Genomic DNA, 19744 nt, shown 5'->3' with positions numbered 1-19744 from the left:
ATCTAGGCCTAGAGAATGAGTGTGGATATAGAAAAGATGTCCAAGAAGCTGAGTGCAGATCTCTGGGCCCTCCATCATTCAGAGACAAAAACCGTCCTGGCTGCTGTGGCTCAGTGAATTGAGTGACGGCCTGTGAACCAAAGGGTAGCTAGCCAGTTCGATTCCCAGTCAGGACACATGCCTGGGTTATGGGCCAGGTCCCCAGTTGGGTGCGTGCGAGAGGCAACCACACACTGATGCTTCTCTCCCTCTTTTCCTCTCTCCATTCCCCTCTCTCTAAAAATAAATTTTTTAAATCTTAAAAAAAAACAAACCCAAGAAGAAAGAATAACCAGAGAGAGGGCATTCAAGGAAGCCTAGTGAAAGTATTTCATGGAGGAACCAACTGCGCCAAATGCTGTTGAGAGGGCTTTTAAAAATGGGATCATATTGTTTCGCAACCACTTTTTCCCTTAAACTACATAGTAAGTTTGAACATCTCAATGGATATATTAGTATAAATTTTTAATAGTTGCAAGGTTTTGGGTGGGGGGAACTTTATAAACAAGGTAGCAACTTTGTAGCCATGTCTTTAAGCACATCCAAATAATTTTCTTAGGATACATTCCTACATATGGAATTGCTTCATCGAAAGTATGCATGACTTCAAGGCTTCTGCATACTGTCAAGACTGCTTTTACTCAATGACCAAGAGAACACAGAATGCCCATTCCCTTGCAGCCCTGAAAGAGGGGCTATTATAATCCATTTCTCAATATTTTGCCAACTTCACAGGTGGAAATGAAACTTACACTTGACTACTAAGGAGTTTAAATATATTTTCCATCTCCAATGGCAATCTGCACTTTTTTGGGTGAATTTTCCATTGCTGTTCCTTAGCCCATTTTTCTATTGGGGATATATGTCTTTTTCTGATCAATTCATACACAAGGGGTTCCTGTGCACTAAGGATATGAATCCATTTCTCTGCCATTTTTGTCAAGTTTGTTGTATGACTTCATTTTATTTCTGGTGTTTGATGTATTAGCTTTTCATGTAGTTCGCTCGTCAATATTTTAATTTAAGATTTTTACCTTCACGGCATTACAAAATTGAGTACGTGGAATTTCTAAAGTGAATCTATTTATCTTTTGCTTTAGTAAAAACTGTCCTCCCAAACTTTTCTTGCTCTGTTCTGCCTTCTGATAGTACATTTTAAAGAACCTTATTAGAATCTGTTTCCACCAAAGACCTATTAAAGTCACATCTGAAAAATAGCATCCAATAATGTTAGGGCCCAACACAGAAGAAAAGTAAGCATAGCTTTGGAGCGAGGAAAAATATAAGTTGAAACATATAATGTGCCTCACAGTTATATTTTGGGATGCCACTGTTTCCTATCTTTCATAAAAAGGAAAGATAGGAAAGATAGGCTGGAAGAAAATTCAACTAGTTTCTTTTCAAACCTAGCCATCGTGTTTTGCTTTTAACTGCAGATTTAATTTGTCACTCTCTGCCCCGCCCCCAGTGCCTCCTCCACAAATGTTAACTGAAGACAGAGCCTGATTGGCACAGTACAAATATTTAAGTGATTACAAAGGGCTTCCAGGTCAGCACCTTTTTCTGATGCCTCTTTCTATACATGACTTACTGGGAAAATACCGTTAGTGGCATCAGAATCTGGGTTCTAGAATCAGGCCATGACTGAAACCCAGCTCTGCCGTTTGTTACCTGCCAGACCTTTCAAGTTACCTGACATCGCCAAGCCTCTGTTTTCTGTTCAGTAAAAGAGGGAACTGGTCAGACCTGCCTCAGAGTCAGTGCAAGGATGAAATGAGATTAAATGTGGAAAGAACTCAGCACAGTGCCTGGCATACAGTAAGTGCACAATAAGTGCTAGCTTCTAGCGTTACTTTAGCTTTTACACTTATTCATAAATTCTGTAAAGGTTCATTACCTCTTTTGCTAGTTTCTGTCCTTGTTCCACACATACAGGCTTTTCTTTCATATCATTCAGTCTTGCTAAAGTTTTGGGGTCATCTCGGAGATCAATCTAATCAAGAAAGGTCAATAACGTCCCATAATATTACAAGTCTTTAAAAAGGAATCAAAGCATGTAGTCCCACTTCATCCCCACACACCAGTAAAAGATTACACAAAGGAACTTAATTTTTAAAACCAAATAATATAATTGCTTTCTTTCAGCACCACTTTTTCCAAAACTGTGACAGAATCCAGTATAACTTACAATGAAACTTAAACACATACACCATCCGCTAATCTTCAGAACCATCTGTCTCAGGGTCATACCACGAGCTAGGCCAGGGAGAGTCTCCTTAAACGAGTAAAATCAAAGCGGACATACCTGCGTTCCTATTAATAAAAAGGGTACATTTGGTGCATACTCCTTCAGCTCTGGTACCCACTCCTCTTTCACATTCTGAAATGAGGCTGGATTTACCACGGAGAAGCATATAAGGAAGACATCAGTCATCGGGTAGGACAGAGGCCTCAGGCGATCATAGTCTTCCTAAGGAAGAAAGAGACACCTCATTATTTCCACCTCCACGCCCTCAGTTGACCAATAATGTGTCCACTGGATTAACATGGTCAAGGAAACAAGTCCGGAGTATCCTGCAAGTGAAATGCACGGCATTCTACACAAAACAAGATCATCCCGTTTGTTTTTGTTATTTTTCCTTTTGCAGTTCTGAATTATCAGTGGGGTAAGAATACGACAAGACCACCCACAATTACAATGGAACTTAGAGAAAATATATTTTGATTACTACTACAGCGGCCATTGGAAACACTTTTTCACGGAAAAGTTTGCACAAAGAATTGCTAGCTGGATGTTGTCCATTATCATTCATAGTAACTAACAGGCACGGAACGTTTCCTGTGTCAGGTACAGAGCCATATACTCGCCGGAGTGTTACTCATTTAATTCTCCTAGCAACTACCTGACAACGTAAGTACCATTATCCCTGTTTTCCATTTGAGAAAACTGAGGCACAGGAGTTCAATAACTTGGGTGAGGATGTATAGCCAGTAAGCAGAAGAGATGGGATTTAGACCCTAGCAGGTTTATTATGCCTTACCCACCACACATCTTCACTGAGACCTTAAATCTTTGCTTTCCCTGTTTATATAGTTTTTTTAATATATTGTGTGTGTGTGAAAATATAAAGATAGAAACATATAGGAGGAATTCACAAAAAAACTCTTTCTTCTCCAAGTTCTATGACTGAAATGGAGATGTTCTCACATGTATCTTTCCAGTTCTTTTTCTGTGCACGGTACACCTACAACTGTACACGTGCAAACACCGCACAAGCACAGCCTGCGCGATCCATGCCCGCTTCGGGACGTCCTGGAGACCTTTCCTGATCAGAACACGTTAGACTGCCATGTATGTGACCTTAAACTGCTGCTCTGCATTCCACGGAAGGCTGTACTGCTGACGGCTTTGGCATCTATCACAAAAGGCAGTGAGGATCCTGTTTGGCTTAGACCATCTTCTAAGACACAAAATTCTGCTTATTTACGTTCTAGTGAGTGAACAGACTAAGGATTCTATTTTTGTCGGAGCTAGCCTCTCATCCGGTTTCAAGGAAAGTTTATTTTGGGTCGAGGCTACCACCCCTCTTAAATGACCCACTTCACCACTGGAAATGCAATGCACGTGGAACCGAAGGAACAGATATTAAGAACATCTTCCACCCAAGAGTTTCAGCAGCAGTATTTCTCTCGGGGAACAATTTTTCTTGCACATATGTCATCTTCTAACAGTTTCCTCAGCATACTGTTCAACCCAAGCATATTAACAGCTCAAAGTCTCGACTCCGGAGTTAACCCCTCTGTTTCTCTGTGATGCTTCCAACACAGCCTGGAGCCGTGGACACAGACAGATTTCTCGGGTGCTGGCTATCACAGGACAAGAAAGGAAAAGCCATCCCCAATCTTCTTTACCCTTTATTTTTCAAAGTAGAGGCTCCTAATTGGTTTTGAATAAAGCAGTGCTCTGCTATGAAGAAATTAATAAAAGAAATCAAGTAATGTGGGTATGAAGCATGTTGTATCCCAGTCAGTTACTATCAGAGACTCTTACTGAAAATAGAGTATATGTCTTTAAAAATCAATTTGAGTGTAAAATAGTACAGTTGGGTGCATTAAATATACTTTCTGTGCTGTGCTGCCTATTTCAAACTGCATGTCAGTAAGGTGGGGCCAGGGGGTGGCAGCATTTAACCTTAGCATCTACCCAGCAACTCTACATTCCAGAGACAAAACTTGGTGTGGTCAGGGAATGGGGTGCTCTTGTTAAAATTCTCCCCTCATTGCCCTGATGGTGTGGCTCAGTGGGTTGGGTGTCATCCCGCAAACCAAAAAGTTGCCAGTTCGATTCCTGGTCAGGGCACATGCCTGGGCTGTGGGTTCGGTCCCCAGTCAGGGAGCGTGCAAGAGGCAAGCGATCAATGTTTCTCTTTCACACTAATGTTTCTCTCCCTCTCTTTCTCCCTTCCTTCCCCTCTAAAAATAAACAAATAAAATTTTTGATTTAAAAAGAAATCTCCCCTCATTCATTTTTAGATCTCCAGGTTTCACAGAATTAAAAATGGGCACACTGTCTCATAGGATTATGAGGAATAAATGAAATTGTGCAACTGAATCCCTCAGCACAGTGCCAGGCATGTAAAATACTCCAATGCTTTCACAGGAATTCTTCCCCCACGGGAAACTGACCCTCCTGTTCCCCCGTAAATGCGTGCAGGGTCCCCGTGGTCCCCCACTGGTCTGGGTTTGCGTCTCTCTCCAACCAGAGAGAAGAGGCTCCTTTAGTGAGAAATACAATTTTCAAATACAATTTTCTACACTAACATCAAAACACAAATCAAATGGAGGTCTCTTGAGGACAGTCTAATTTTCAGATTAATAAAAGAAAATATTATAACTATACTAATTAGTCACTTGGGGACTCAAGTTCCTTAAGACTATTCAATATAGTATTTCTAAGAAAACCAAATGAGATTTTTAGATGAAATTTTACTTTACGAGCAGGTTTACCTCATCAGGGAAACAGAATGTGCATTCTTTTTCTAGAAAGCCCTGCAAAGAATAAAAAGCAAATACAAAATTCTATTGAAATGTTTAATAACACTAATGCAAGTCTTCTACAGAACATAGGTGGGGTATGCATTGCTTTCATAACCATAGCAAATACTGACTTTCCTCAACGAGGGACAATGGTCACAAAGGAAAGAAATTAGACTAATCATCTCTAGATATCTGTTAACTTACAGATTTTGTTGAAATCATTAAAAGGTGAAGGATTTGCCCTGACTGCTGTGGCTTGGCTGGGCACCATCCTGCCAAGCAAAAGCTCACCCGGTCGATCCCCAGTCAGGGCACACGTCTAGGTTGCAGGTTCAGTCCCCAGTCAGGGCACATACAAGAGGCAACCGATCAATGTTTCTCTCTCACATCAATGTTTCTCTCCCTCTTTCTCCCTCCCTCCCCCTCTCTAAAAATAAATACAATCTTTAATAAAAAATAGATTTAAAAAATGTGAAGGATTTGGGTTATAAAAAAATAAAACAAAAACAAGTATGTTTAGAACTCCTTAAAAACAAATGTTACCTCTTAAAGTCTCAACTACCTAAATGAACTCCATCTGCCTGTTAATCTCCAACTAAATAATTGGCAGTTATTATAAGAACGAGACCTTTCTGCTTCCATCCAGCCAGAGTAATTAGAAGTCTAATAATAGACAGCACATTAAAAAAATAAATTACCCCCTATGCCTACGGCGCCCGGCATGCACACTGTCGAGTGAACTCGGTGTGAAATTCTGGATTTGGGGGTAGAGAAGTCTCATCTCCAGCTATGTCCTGTAAATGTGACGACACAAAGAAGGTTAAACGTGCAGCACCTGCCCTTGACTTTCAATAGCCACTTATCAAAGCCAGAACTTCTCTTTTTTTCTTTTCATTTAATCTTTATGTTTCCATTACCATTTATTACACCCCCTCCCCCCACAATCACCACAGCGCTGTCCACGTCCATGAGTCCTTCTTCCTTTGCTCACTCCCTCCACCCCTAACCTCCCCAGCAACCTGCCCCGCCTCCGGCGACCTTTTGCTTTGTAGGATGTGAGGCCAACTCTCTGGTGTCTTCTTAAATTAACAGATCAATTACATTATAGTTCCTTAAAAAAGGTAGTAGGCCTTACACATTCCAGCATGGTAACTGGAACCTTACCAGTAGAGGAAAACCATACTAAAGACAACTGTCTCACACCAAAACCATGGGAACAACCATGAGTTCCACCAACAGGGGCACTGTACTGCTTAGCAGAAGCTTTGGTTTCTGACTGGCTGGCTAAGCTCCAGAAGTGTCTGTTTTGTCAGCACTCTCTTCTGGTAGCTCAGAGATCAAGCTCTGTGCTCTGGCCGAGAGTCTCGGATCTGCAACGACCACCCTGACCCTTGAAAAAATGATACACTCACAACAGGACAAGGCTCCACAGACAGAAAGGGACTGAATGACTGTGCACAGAGAGCAAATAGGAGACCTTCAGGTGCAGAGCTGCGGCAGGGCCATCTGGCAGGACACCCCTTTCTACACACGGCTTGGCCAGCAGGGCCCATGACCAGCCCGCTGCTAGCTGACCTTTGTCCCCTTCATGTGGCCCTGGCACCCCTGGCACTCCCTCCTACTTCAGTGAATTCTGTTTAAAATACACATCTTTAGCATGGGAATGCCCATTTAAAATGCATATCTGGAACATGAACTTTAAGCAAAACCAGCCACCTTGGACAGTACAGGTCCATCATGCTTTGTTGTCTGGTATGCTGTCACACACGGGTCACTTAAAATCAACGAGCGAAGACTCACTGAGATTGTACTGCATGGGAGATGTTCTAAGGACACACGGACATGAATACAAGAAACAATGGTCTTCTCTGGAGCTTAGAGTTTAGTTGGAAGTTCAAGACATATACATATAAAAAGACAGTCAAATAAACTAGTGGGAGAAAGAAAAGTGTAAACTGGGGAGTGAATATATAAATGCTTCATCCAAAGGAACATTAACAAGCACCTCCTGCGTGTCCAGAATGGTGTGAAGGGCAATCATTAGGGGAATGAAGGGATGACGAGACTCAGATCCCACTTGATTTATAAGACACCTTATACACATTCGCAAAGCACCGTCATGAGATTCTGTAAGTCGTAAACAAGGCGACAAGCGCAAATGAGCACTAGCAGTCAGTACCCACTAGGTACTCATGCACCTGCGGGGAGCACTGCACACCTCAAAGCCACAGCCTGGAAGAGAAGAAGAAACTGGATGCTGATGTGGGAGCGTGTGTAGGGTTGGCACCGAGGAGGAAGAATTTGACAGGTGGAGAGACGCACAAACGCTTCCAGCCGAACTCTTAGGGAGTTCACGGTAAGGGAGACAACTGTGTGTGAACGCCGAGTTACATGTCAGAATGTGGTAAACACCTCGAGCTGTGGTTAGGGGACACGAAAAGGCTTCTGAGAGGAGACGGCCCTGAAGAATGGGACACACAAAGCCTGGGAGCTACGTGGCCTTGGTCGAATCACTTCCTTCTTAGAGGCTTCGTTTCTGTCTACCATGTGGGAGAGCGTCAGTGACAAATGCTTTGAAGACTATAAAGTGCTATAAGAACGTATCATACTCCCAAATAATCCAGCATGTTACTTTAAGAAATAGCCATTGATAAAAACCTACAAGAGTTTTCCTCAGTAACAACCTTGCAAGGTAGAAAAGTGGGATCCCAAGTTACTAACCGTTTAACAGACAAACCCCAGGCTTCTAATGTCTAAAACAGCTTCTGACTACTTTAAGAGATACATACAACGTAAGGCCGCAAAGAATGGCCCGGACAACTGGTGGCTCATGGTATACGAGGGAATGACTCTGTCACTCCCAAAGCACGCAGTAGCGATCCGAAACATCTGCTTCTTGTGAGAAGCCCAAACGTCTCATGCACGGCTCTTGAAACATGGGGACCCCCAATGGCCCCCACAGAAGTCAAGGGGCTGCATGGATCGAAGCTAGCTTCTGAGGATGAAAAATGGTTTGTCATAAACCTAATACACATTGTAAGCATTCCTACAATAATTCTTCATATCTATGAAACCTTAGTTCCTTTGCGTAGTTCTTTCGGTCACTTTGGAGTTCATTTTGTATTAAATTTTATGAAATGATGGTATCACTTTTCACCGCCTTAACAACATTCTCTTTTTTCACAGAATTGGGTTGGGTCCCTTTTGGGAGCATTTTGATCAATTTGGTTCAAAATAACATCAGTGATCAGTTTATTGAATTTGCCTACCACCTCCTACTACGGCTGAATGAAAGAAAATTCCAGGAAGAAATGGAATTTTTTTAAGTGCTATAAATTCCTAAGAGGTAACTATGTTTCAGAAACTTTTCAAATATTTGGCTTTCTTCCCATCTTCAGTTCAGCTGTGAAATGGGGTGTGTGTGTGTGTGTGTGTGTGTGTGTGTGTATCCTCATTAGTTCTTAGTAAAAAATTCTTGAAACTGAAGGTTTAGCTTCTCAGTTTCAGCAGCTGTCATCTTCATATATTTTGATTTATAATAAGTCAGGCTCCCAACTGATGTGCCAATTATTTAGGAGCCGGTGAAGCAGACCGTCTTGCCCATCACCGCCTTCCTCTCTGACTGCCTGACTGAGCACAACTCCTGCCTAGGCTGGCTGGAGAAAAGGCAAGTCGAACTTCGCGGCGCAGAGAGCGGATCCGCCGGGAACTGGCCCTGCCCTGATCTAACTGTGTCATTATGAACCAGCACTTCCTCTTCTCTAAAAGGAGGGGCTGAACTAGATCTCCACCTTACATGGTTGAAAATGCTCAAAAGGACTCTTTTTACCCTGGTGAGCAGCCCTAGTAACAGATTTAATGTGGGAGGAGATTTAACCGACTGGGTAAAAAAATCAAGCTTCAGAATTCTGTTTTATCTAAGCTGACCCCACAAGGCAAGAAGATCAAGACTTAGCTAAATACGGCCCTCAGGCAAGCTGTAGTTCCCCATCTGTGCGGGGAGGATAAATATAGCGCACACACGTTAGGATAAATGGTCAAGTGTTTGGAGCCTTTCAACAGACAAGGCTGACTTTCCAAAAAAAGACAAACCACAACTTCAGAGCCAGTGCAGTTTCTTTTGTGCGCGGTGAGATGGCTTCCCTCGTGGTGAAGGCCTCGCAGCTGAAATTCAACAGTGTCTGGAGCTCTAAGGACCAGTCTCTCTCACTAAAACAGAGGTCGGCTGGCCAAAGGCACGCAGACAGAAGGTAAATGTCAGGTCACACTTCCACGTGGTGTATTCCTTTTCTAACTTTCTTGGCACAGTTTCATGTTGGTAGAATATTCATTCATTCACTCTAACCAGCAGCAGGCTGAGCACTTGTCTGTGCACTAGTGAATAGACAGGGCTGTTTTTTAAAATGATATTTTATTGATTATGCTCTTCCAGTTATCCTGATTCTCCCCTCTTTGCCCCCCTCCACCCAGCACCCCCTACTCTCTCAGGCCATCTCTACCTACACCATTGTTCATGTCCATGAGTCATGTGTGTAAGTTCTTTGGCTACTCCCTTTCCTATACTGTTCTTTACATCCCCATGGCTATTCTGTAACTGCTTATTTGTACTTCTTAATCCCCTCACCTCCACCCTTTCTTCCCTCAGCCCCCTCCCATCTGGCAACCATCAAAACGCTTCCCATATCCATGATTCCGTCTCTGTTCTTGTTTGCTTAGATCATTTTTTAGATTCAACTGTTGATAGATATGTATTTATTGCTATTTGATTGTTCATCGTTTTAAACAGGCTGTTGCTTGTTTGAGAGAATTTAGGAAGTTGTGAAGCATGAGCTAAGACCAGCCATTCATATGGAAAAACCACTCTTAACAGCTTGGGTGGGCCTTTAAATTGGGTGGGGTGGAGCTGGAGCTGAGCTCTAGAGTGAGGCAAACAGTATAAACCAGGTTGATGGAGTCTCAGATACAGCATACCCATGCTGGCTTTGCAACTCTGTGGGGGGCGCTGAGGGTTCAGACAAGGAATGATGGCCTCTGCCTACCTTTCTGTCTGGGAGAAAGCTGTCTCGCAGCTCTCACCTTGACACCACCAGGCACTTCAGTTCCTCCCCGTATGCCACTGGTACCTTTGAAGTTGCTACCCTGGTGCTGGAGCTCAGAGGGAGCGAGTCTGAGTAAGTCCACATGTAGATTCTTTAAGAGGTACTGCTTGGGACTCCAGAAATTTCTTACACTGACTCAATCCCCACTGGTTTTTGCAGCCAATAGTTATGGGAACTTATCTTCCTGGCACTGGAACCCTGAATGAGGTGGGCCTGGTGTGGGGCTGGGACTCCTTGCTCCTGAGATGTCTTTCCCAAATTTTTATCCACAGCATGTGGGTGTAGGGCCAGCCCATTCCGTGTCTCCACATCTCTGTGCCTCCGCCCCTCCTACCAGTCTGGATGGATGGGGTTTCCTTAATTCTATAGTTATCAGACTTCCACTCGGCTCAATTTCTGATGGTTCTCAGTGAAGGCTGTTCTTTAGTTTAGTTGTAATCCTGATGTGATTGTGTGAGCTGAGCCATGCTTACCTAAGCCTCCATCTTGACCGAAAGTCTTCAGGGGCTGTTTTGAAAATGTGGAAGGCATTTTTGATTGTCAACATTAATGGGGGAAGAAAATTTGGGGGAGGAAAAAGAATTTTTAAGTATTACAAATTCCTAGGAGGGGGCTGTTTTTCAAAAACTTTTCAAGTACGTGGCCCTTTTTTTTTTTTTTTTTTCATAATCTTCAGTTCAGTTGTAAAATGGTATGCAGGGTACCCCTACTGCCGTTCAGGGAGCGAGGGTGCTACGTAACCTGAGTGCATGGTGGGTGGGTGTACTGCCCGGCACTGATGAACATGAAAAACCCTTTTATAATTACTAAAATCCAGGATCTAAAAACACAAAGTATTTTTTTGCACAGATTCAGTAAATTTTCTAGGAAGGTAATTTCAGTGCAAACTGAAGGAGGAAGGTAGACGATACTTTATTTTGTTCAAAACATAACCGGAGTCGCTTGCGACTGTAGAATATGTACACCACCGGCAATAGCGCTCCTGGCATCTGCCTCACCGATAAACCACGGCCATGGCAGTCGCCATCCGTGAGCTGTACGGTCACAGTAATTCCACCTCTATCTAGGTGTGGGTACCTGACTACTTCACTATAATTTCCGGAGAACTCAGCTCTGAGAACTTAAGAATTTAATACTGAAATAAATATTTTTATGGTGAATCACTTTCCTTTTATTTCTCCGTATTACTGGCAGGGTCTTACATTGATTTAAAATGATGTATACAGAGAAGTTATATTTCCTGTAGACTTCACCTGAGCATAGGTAGAGAAACACTTGTTATAAAAAGGGGATGAGTCTGATTTGGTTGAGGCACTGAGTCAGGCATTCAATAAACTGGGAAAAAGGTGACGACAAACTGGGATACATGTGATGAAGGAAAAGAGCCAGGTACTCGGAGAGAGACTCGCCAGGATGACCTGTGAGAGGGAGTGGCCTCCCACCTGAGATCGGAGAGAGGTTTAGGGAGCTGGACACAGGGCAGTGTGGGCAGTAGCCCTGAGGCAGAAAGCCCTGGCAGCTGCTGGGGAAAGGCCTGGTGACAAGGTGGGGACAGGGAGGTCACCAGAATCACTAGAGCCCACTGCAATGCAAAGTCAATAAAACATTGAAAAAAGGGAGTCATGTTATTTTTTTTTAAAGGCCATTCAGGCTGATTTGTGGAGAATGAATCAGAGGTGTGCAGGCGTATAGGAGAGAGTATTACAGTAACTCAGGTGAGAGAAGATGGTGGCTTGGATTGAGTGGTAGCAGTTGACAGCTAGAGAAATGGTGAATTCTGGATATATTCTGGAAGTAAACTCAGGTTTGCACCATGGACTGGCTGTGTGGCTAGGGGTCAGGGAGGTCTCTGGAGTAATCCAGGGTTCATTCAGCCTGCGCAGCTGCACAATCATGTCTTCACAGGAAGATGAGGAAGACTGAGGGTGGAGAAGAACACTAGGGAGAAAATTTAAGTGGCCAATTTTGGTCATGTTAAGCTTGAGCTATCAAGAAAACTGTCAGAAGAGTGTACTGGGAGGAGCTCTCTGCCTCTTGAGTTCCAGATACCTCCTTTGGTCTATACCAGAAGCATCTCAGATTCAACATTTCTGAACTAAACGCATTTGTTCCCCCCGAATCTGCAACTCCTCCTATGCTCCCCATCTCGCTGAAGGATGTCAGGCTCAAGGTCCTTGATATCCACTGCAAACCCAGCAAATCAGTCGGCTGCCCAGCCCATCTCACTGTCCTTTCCCTCTGCATACTTCCGCACCTGAGCAGCTCCTGCTCACCTTTCAGACTCTGGTCTAGAAATCTCTTCATCCAACAAATCCACTCTGACCAAGCAGCGCTAGGTAACTTCTGTAGCACACGGGGCTTTTCCTGTCCTTCCCTTTCTTCCACTGTAATAAGATTGCCTCTTTTCTTATCTGTCATCTCCACAGGACTCCCTGAAAGCAGGGGACTACTCTTCAAAGTCTGGCTTACAGTAACAGCTTACTATCTTGCTGAGTAAATGTGGGTAGCATGTGCACAGGTGAAATCAGAAAGGTCAGCTGCAGCCAGGTCACGGCTGGCTCGCACAGTGCTGGCCTGTACCTCCTTCGCCAGCTCCAGCGCTGGAGAAGGTGAATCAAGAATCTCACTTCTCCAGTAACAGTCTAATTTCTCAGGTTGCCATCACCACATTCAGCCAAAAATAAAACTGCCGCCTGTGATGAAGGCTGTTCCGTGGTGCGCCTATATGTCCAACCCTCCTGCCTGTGTAATGAGAGCTCTAAAGAGAAGAGCCTCAGACTGGGTGATACTTTTGATAGAGGAACTCAAGAGTTAAAGATTTTAGCTGTAGTTAGAGTTGATAGGCTTGAGTGATTCATGCAACTGAAATTCATGACTTATGTGACAAGCAATTCAACCTTTGCTCCCCAGGGGTCTGCGAGAGACTGAGATGATATCTGAGCCACTGTGTTCCAGGGAGGGACAGGAGATAAAGAATAAGTGATCAGTAAGTAGATAAGGAAATCCTAGGAAAAATCTCTTCAGACTGCAACTCTTATTTGATTAACTTTTTTCCAAACCCCTTACCTACCCTTTTCTTCTCCTTATAAAAAGGGTGACTTGAGATGTTAAGAGAGTTTTTAGGGTACATAACCCGTCACCTTCTCAGATCACCGGCATCTGAATGAAGCGCCCATAAAGAGTCAATCCTTGTCTCTGCTTATTGGTTCTGGTAGTGACAGGCTGCACAAACACCAACTTCTCCGCTTTCACTTTCAGCATTTTAGTTCTTGCCACTACTTTTCACTACTGCCTCCTATTCACTGTTTCGATGTCCATTTTACTCAGGTATGAAGGGTGTTACTGACTGTGTACTGAGCATCCTTTTCCTATTTCCTTCTTCCCAAAACTGACTTTGTTGAGGACCCACTTCTTCCTTTGGACACATACACCTGGGGATCCTGATCCCACACCTAGGCAAGCTAAAAGAATTCCTGGTTACATTAATCCAATCACAGAGTTTCTTTCCCCACCTCCTGGCCAAAGTCACTGGTTCTCAGATGAGCACATGACTTAGTAAGTCCACTCAGTTCTGATTATCCAAGGTGGCTCCTCAAGCACCCATTTCTCCTGCTTATTCCTCTTCATTCTCTCTCACCCTTCCTTCCTTCCTCCCTCCATCTCTCACTCTGCATATAGTTGCTATTCACTGGGCCCCATCGCTGCAGCTCATGAAGATTGTTTAGGGACCCCCTCTGTATCAGCCATCGCTGTAATCCCTGTATCATCACACTGGAGTAGAGACCACCCAGGACCAGCTATTTAGCGGGAAGCATGGGTAATAACCAGGCCTCACACATCCATGGGAGCCACCCTCTCACCCTTTCCAACACTTGGGCTACTAAGGACCTTTGTTCACTGTGAATGCAGGTCACCTGGGCTTTTCATGGTGGGGGCAACAGAGGGGCCAGGGAAAGGGAATAGTCAACACAGAACTGTGAGTAACGGATGGGCCAAATCTACAGGTAACACCATTCTCCTTGACTATGAACTAACACCGGCCCTCTCTGCCTTCAAGGCTGGGGAAGAGGCTTACGAAGACTGAAGTCTCTCACTGGCTTTTAAAATACCAAGAAGGCAAGCAGCCATGCAGTAAGAGAATAAAGGAACTACACCCTGAGTAAGCCTGAAATGCTGGTATTCCCCACGCCTAGATGAGGCAACAAGCTGTGTGGCGGGGTTGAACCATGCTTACTAACCCACTTGGGATCTGAGTACTTAAACCACACTCCTCGGTCAAACATAAAGTAAAATCTTCCATCTGAGGATGAGGAAGGCTTCTTGGCAGGCAGACAAAATGAGGATGACCTAATGTAGTTCACAAATGAGCTTTCACAGAACAGGCTCTTCAGAAAATACAGTTTTTAATGGGGTGATGAAAATGTTCTGGAACTCAACTGAGGTGGAGGTTGTGCAACATTGTGAATGTACTCAATGCCACTGAATCATACACTTTACCATGGTTAGTTGATGTTGTGTGAACTTCACCTTAAGAAAAATACAGGACCACAAGTGTGCAAAACTGGAACCTTGCAAGTACTCACACACATGCGCACATACACACACAGGATGACAGATTTCTTTGACATGCAGAGAGGTACCTGCCTGCAGGCAGTCCCCAGAACCCAGCACACCAACTCCTTGGGACCTGCATTAACCCTCCTGGTACGCTGCCCCGCAGCTGCGCACTGGAGCTCAGCTCATTCTCCTTCGTGCCTGCTTTATGCCCCCTTCTGCCTGTTCTGCATTTCTTCCTTCAGCCTCTCCCCGCCAGCTGGCCCTCTTATACTCCAGGAGGCTCCCCGCAGAGCTCCTCCAGGCCTAGAGCAACTAACACATCACATCCTATAGTCTTATCGGCTTCACAGCTCCGAGAAGAACACCCTGCTCCTGCTTTCACAGGAACCCCAACCATCCCCCTGAACCTTCACCATCAGCCTGTGAGATGGGGCAGCTCCCATCTTCCTGATGAAGAAACCGAGGCTCCAAAAGAAGCTCATCACTTGTCCAAAGTCACAGGAGAGGAGGGCAGAAGTGAGGCGGTTATATTGTTCTAACAACTAGTGCGGGACCGGCCTGGCCCCGCTGTTTTAACCAGGCAGGAGACAGCAGGTTTTGGACACAGACCTTTCGATCTGAATCACAGGCTTATGAGCTGTGCTGCCTAGTATTTTCTGTTTCCTTTAGCTATGAAATGAACTAACAGATGTTTCTCTTCTGCTGTTGGGAGGGTTAAATGAGCTAAGGCATGAACAGCACTTAGCATGTGTGGTGGCTGCCAGCTGATAGCCACACCCAGTAGCTGTCCTTCTCCACTGAGTTTCAGCAGGTTTGGGGCAGAGGAATAAATGGGCAGGAAATAAAGATTGAGGGTGAAATCAACTTTGTGAAAAACACACTAAGTTTTGCTGGCTTAGTAAGTGCTTATCTTTATTTATATGGCAGACAAGAACTGAAATCAGGTATTTGAGTAAAATACCTAATCATAACAATCCAATACAGCTCAAATACATTTTGTTTCGTTTTATTTTAAACCAAACAACAGTTACTGAGACCTAGGAATTTTAACAGTCACAATGCAGAGGGACCATAATGTGGCAACTGTGCCCTTGCTCGTGCTGCAGACAGTCACAAGCTGTTTTCAGTGGCCGACCAGACTGTGCAAGTGAGACCACATCCACCCAGTGTCCTCTGTGTTCCAAGCACAGCCAACCCAGGATGCGGCCTTCCCACCATAAAGAACCTGGTTAGGGAAGCAGGGCATTTACGAAGTGAACCAAGAGCCGGGACAACACAATCAAAGAGAAGCAACACTACAAGCAGAGGAGAAAACTGGCACTAACAACAAAATTTTATAGCAAAAGCACCTAATAAAGATCGTTCCAGGGGTTCCAAGAGCTTCCATATCCTTGTAACTGCTCTGGAGGCAGCACTGGGCCAGATGCTGTCATCCCGCCCTCCAGGACGCCCTCCGGGACACCCTCCGGGACGGACCGTGTGGGCTGAGCCCAGGGCACTGGGTGAAATGATGGCAAAACTATCCCTGGGGCAGGTGGGCGGGGCAGGAGGAGAGCAGGAGTTGTTTTCAAGCCTTGAGGTGTGGCCAAGCAGTCTGACCACATCGCACAGGAACCTTCGAGGTTCTAGCTCTTGGCCCTGCCCTGTGTCACCCACTGCGGTGAGTCCGGCTGTCAGGTCAACCCCTCTACTGAGTCTGTGTTACGTGCTGCCTGGGGAGCCAAACAGCACACAGCTCCCTTCAGAGAGCAGCCAGCTGAGATAAGCAAGCCTGTAAAACCTGGCAGCTGGAGGCAGTCACTGGAATGACGGATTCAGATCTGGAGCCAGAGGCCTGGTGGGAGGTCCAGCGTGGCCTCTCGTGGGCTGTGAGGGCTACACATGTATCTCAGTATCTCTGAGTCTGTCTTCTCACCCATTTAAAAAAAATGGAGGGGAAAGGGTAGAACAGTATCTCCTACCTCACAAGGCTGCAGTTAGGATTAAGTGGGATAAACAGGTCCAGAGAAAGCCTCAAATGTAGGCACAAAATTAATGACAAGAGACACTTAGACTAAATGCCACAGGAATTCTGGTCCACCTCTGAGGACCAGAAAAGGCTGCCTGCAACACCTTGTCCTACGTGGGGCTCCTCCCCCTCTTGCACCCAATCACTTTACCTAGGAAAAGGTCTGAGCCCTCCCCTGACCACCACCAGGACTGAACGTGCTCCTTCCAGCCTCCCGCTGTCAATGACACCTGTAGGTACAGTTAACAGGTCTAGGAGAACTACCGTAAGACAGCCTCATAATTTGACATGAGGCTACATTTTGAGAATTAAATTAACGAAAGTCAAACCATAATAGTTACTAGTCATCTGTAGTGTGGGGCGAACTGAGCTGACGGAGACTTCCGAACACCCCACATCAACCAAGGTAACTGTAGTGTAACTGAAGAAAGCTGCAAACTGACGGAGTGTGTTTTGGCCTGAGAAATAGTAACAAAAAAGTCAGGGTCTATCTGGCCTCTACACAGACTGTAGCAAAGGCGAGATTGCAGAATGAGAGTATTATTAGTGCCTCTCCAGCCCTGCCCATGGCAGGGCACTGGGCTGGTGGGCACGCACATCCTGGTCTCTGGAAAGTGTGCTCTCGTGAAATGGAAAGTTCATCAAGTGGCTTCAGGACCCGGAAGAAGAAGAAATCTCCTCTACGATTTCTAATCCCTTTTGCTGCAAAGCCTCAAACAAGCGTCTTATGAAAGCATTTTTTCAGGGACCCTGATGCTAAGGAAAGGAACACAGAACTGCAGGCACCGGAAAGGATGTCCATCACTGTGACTCTGTTTTTCATATTTGTGGCTGCGGATTATTTAAAAAATGGGAAACACTTCAGTTAAATCTCAGCTGACTGAACACAGGCACTTATCTCTGATAGCTCCAAAATTCTCTAACAGGTACAGTGACTTTTTAAAAAAGACATAAAGTCACAAGGACCAAGCACACAGGAAAGGAGATAACAGCCATATGATTTTAGAAGCCCAAAAGCAAAAGACGGAGTTGGAAGTGATGCAGCAGGCCCAGGAACCAACTCCTGGGTCGGCAGAGATGGGAGCTGGGGGAGTAAGGAAGCACCTCTTTCTGCACAACAGAGCCCCGCAAAGGTGTAGGACCTGAAGCAGTGTGACCGGAAACTGAATTGACAGTGGAGCCACACACAGGAGGTGGACTGAGGTAGGGCGCAGTCTAATCCCAGATCCCGTTCTCTGTCATGGTGAACATTGTCCCCAGCCCGGATGGCAGGCAGAGGATACTTACGGGAGGACGTCAGGCCCAGTTAACATGCCAACGCACGAGACCAGGGAGCATGCTGAGACTGAGACGCCCACCCAGCTTCCACCAGTCACCTCCCAGACCATCCGGCAGCCCACCCAGCAGGAACCTCCCAGGCAGGAGATTCTTTTCTGGGGAACATAACCAGCCCAAGAGGAAAGACCAAAGCCGGGCATCACAGCTTCCCCAGTGCAAGGCCCAGACAGAGCGTCCTACAGCCTCGGTTCTCTATTGAGGGAGTGAGGGGTGATGCTGACCAGAGGCACATTTGGCAATGCCTGGAGATATTTTTGAATGTCATGACTGGGGTGGGGCTGCTACCAGCATCACGTGGGCAGAGGCCAAGGTTGCTACGGAACATCCTGCAGTGTATAGGGCCACCCCCACAACAAAGAACTGTCCAGCCCAAAATATCAGTGATGCCAGCCAAGGTCAAGGCTGCCTCAGCCGGAGTCAGCCAGCCCCACTCCTACACCAAGCCTCCCACACACTCCTTGACACTCCCGTAAATATGAGTAAACACTTAAGGAACCGCCATGAAAGACACAGGTCAAATGAGAGACTCCACAGCGATACATGAGCTTCAAAAAACTATCATTAATATCTTCAGAGAAATTAGAGAAGACATTCAATCAAGAAGCAAGACAAACCAAACTGAGAACATGCTAAAGGAAAAACAAAAGAAACATCCTGAGAACAGGGAAAGCCTTCTGAAAATTAAAAATAGAATCATCCTAAAAAAAAATAATAGAAGTAGATGATAAAATTGAGGACTTCTCCCCAAAACAGAGCAAAAAGACACAGAGAGAAAAAATACAATGTGGGGCAAAAGTGGGTTTACGGTTGTGAGAACATGAAACAGAGTTTGATCTTGAATTATTGTTTATTAACTATTCTATCATTATCCATATGAACGGTAAGCTTACTTTTGCCTCACCATGTATAAGGAAATCAGAGGACCATCCCAGAATTGCAACATGTAAATACTGTGCGTTCCAGTGTAACAGAACAGATTAACTGGACGTGAAGAAATCAAAGAAATAAACCAAGAAAATGTCTCAGAACGGAAGGACAGGGGTTTCTAGATTGACAGGGCCCAGCGAGCTATGCCAAAGTCCACGACTGTGACATTTCCGAGGGTGACACGGCGACCCCCAGTTTCCAGCGAGGACGCCGGGCTCCTGACACGGAGCCCAGGGCCAGAGTGACGTCGGACCTCGGAACAGCAGAAATGGGAGCTAGAAGACAACGGAGACTTCTCTTCTGAGTTCTGAAGGAAAACAGTGATTTCTGATCTATTTTCAAACTATTAATGAGGTATCAAGGAAAGGAAAACATTTTCAAACATAGTAGGTGCCAAAAAGTTTGGCCTCCCATGCACCTTTTCTCAGGAAATGAAGACAAGAAGACATAAAGATGCCCAGAACAGGGCTCCCACTGAGGCAGAGAGCCGAAAGGAGCTCCAGGAAGGGAGAGGAACCCCAGGGTGGCAGCCGGCACCCTCGAGGCGACCAGCCCCCAAGGAGCAGGTCTGGCTCGGGAAGAACAGATTCCTCAGAAAGAAACTGATAGAACACCCGCATGTTGGGTCCCAAACAAAGGATAAACTCTTTTAAAAAGTGAATGGCAGCAGAGGATTAAAAAATATATATAACCACTCACGAGGGATCAAATTACAACGTAGCTCCTGGGAAAAAGTGGA

At 45.1% G+C, this 19744-nt stretch overlaps 1 protein-coding gene across 1 annotated transcript in view; it reads right to left on the bottom strand.

Annotated features, from left to right (window-relative positions):
* Nucleotides 1-19744, bottom strand: part of RHOQ (ras homolog family member Q) — a 39779-nt gene that overhangs the window by 4812 nt on the left and 15223 nt on the right. Inside the window, exons 3-4 of the mRNA XM_037161178.2 lie at nucleotides 2345-2509; nucleotides 1937-2032 (exon numbers count right to left, since the gene is read on the bottom strand). Coding sequence (XP_037017073.1) covers nucleotides 1937-2032; nucleotides 2345-2509 — 261 coding nt within the window. The remainder of the gene's footprint in view (nucleotides 1-1936; nucleotides 2033-2344; nucleotides 2510-19744) is intronic.

This window comes from Artibeus jamaicensis, unplaced genomic scaffold, assembly GCF_021234435.1.
Source record: "Artibeus jamaicensis isolate MK-2021 breed Jamaican fruit bat unplaced genomic scaffold, CSHL_Jam_final contig_465, whole genome shotgun sequence".
NCBI lineage: Eukaryota > Metazoa > Chordata > Mammalia > Chiroptera > Phyllostomidae > Artibeus > Artibeus jamaicensis.
This window is presented reverse-complemented; position numbering and strand designations above follow the sequence as displayed.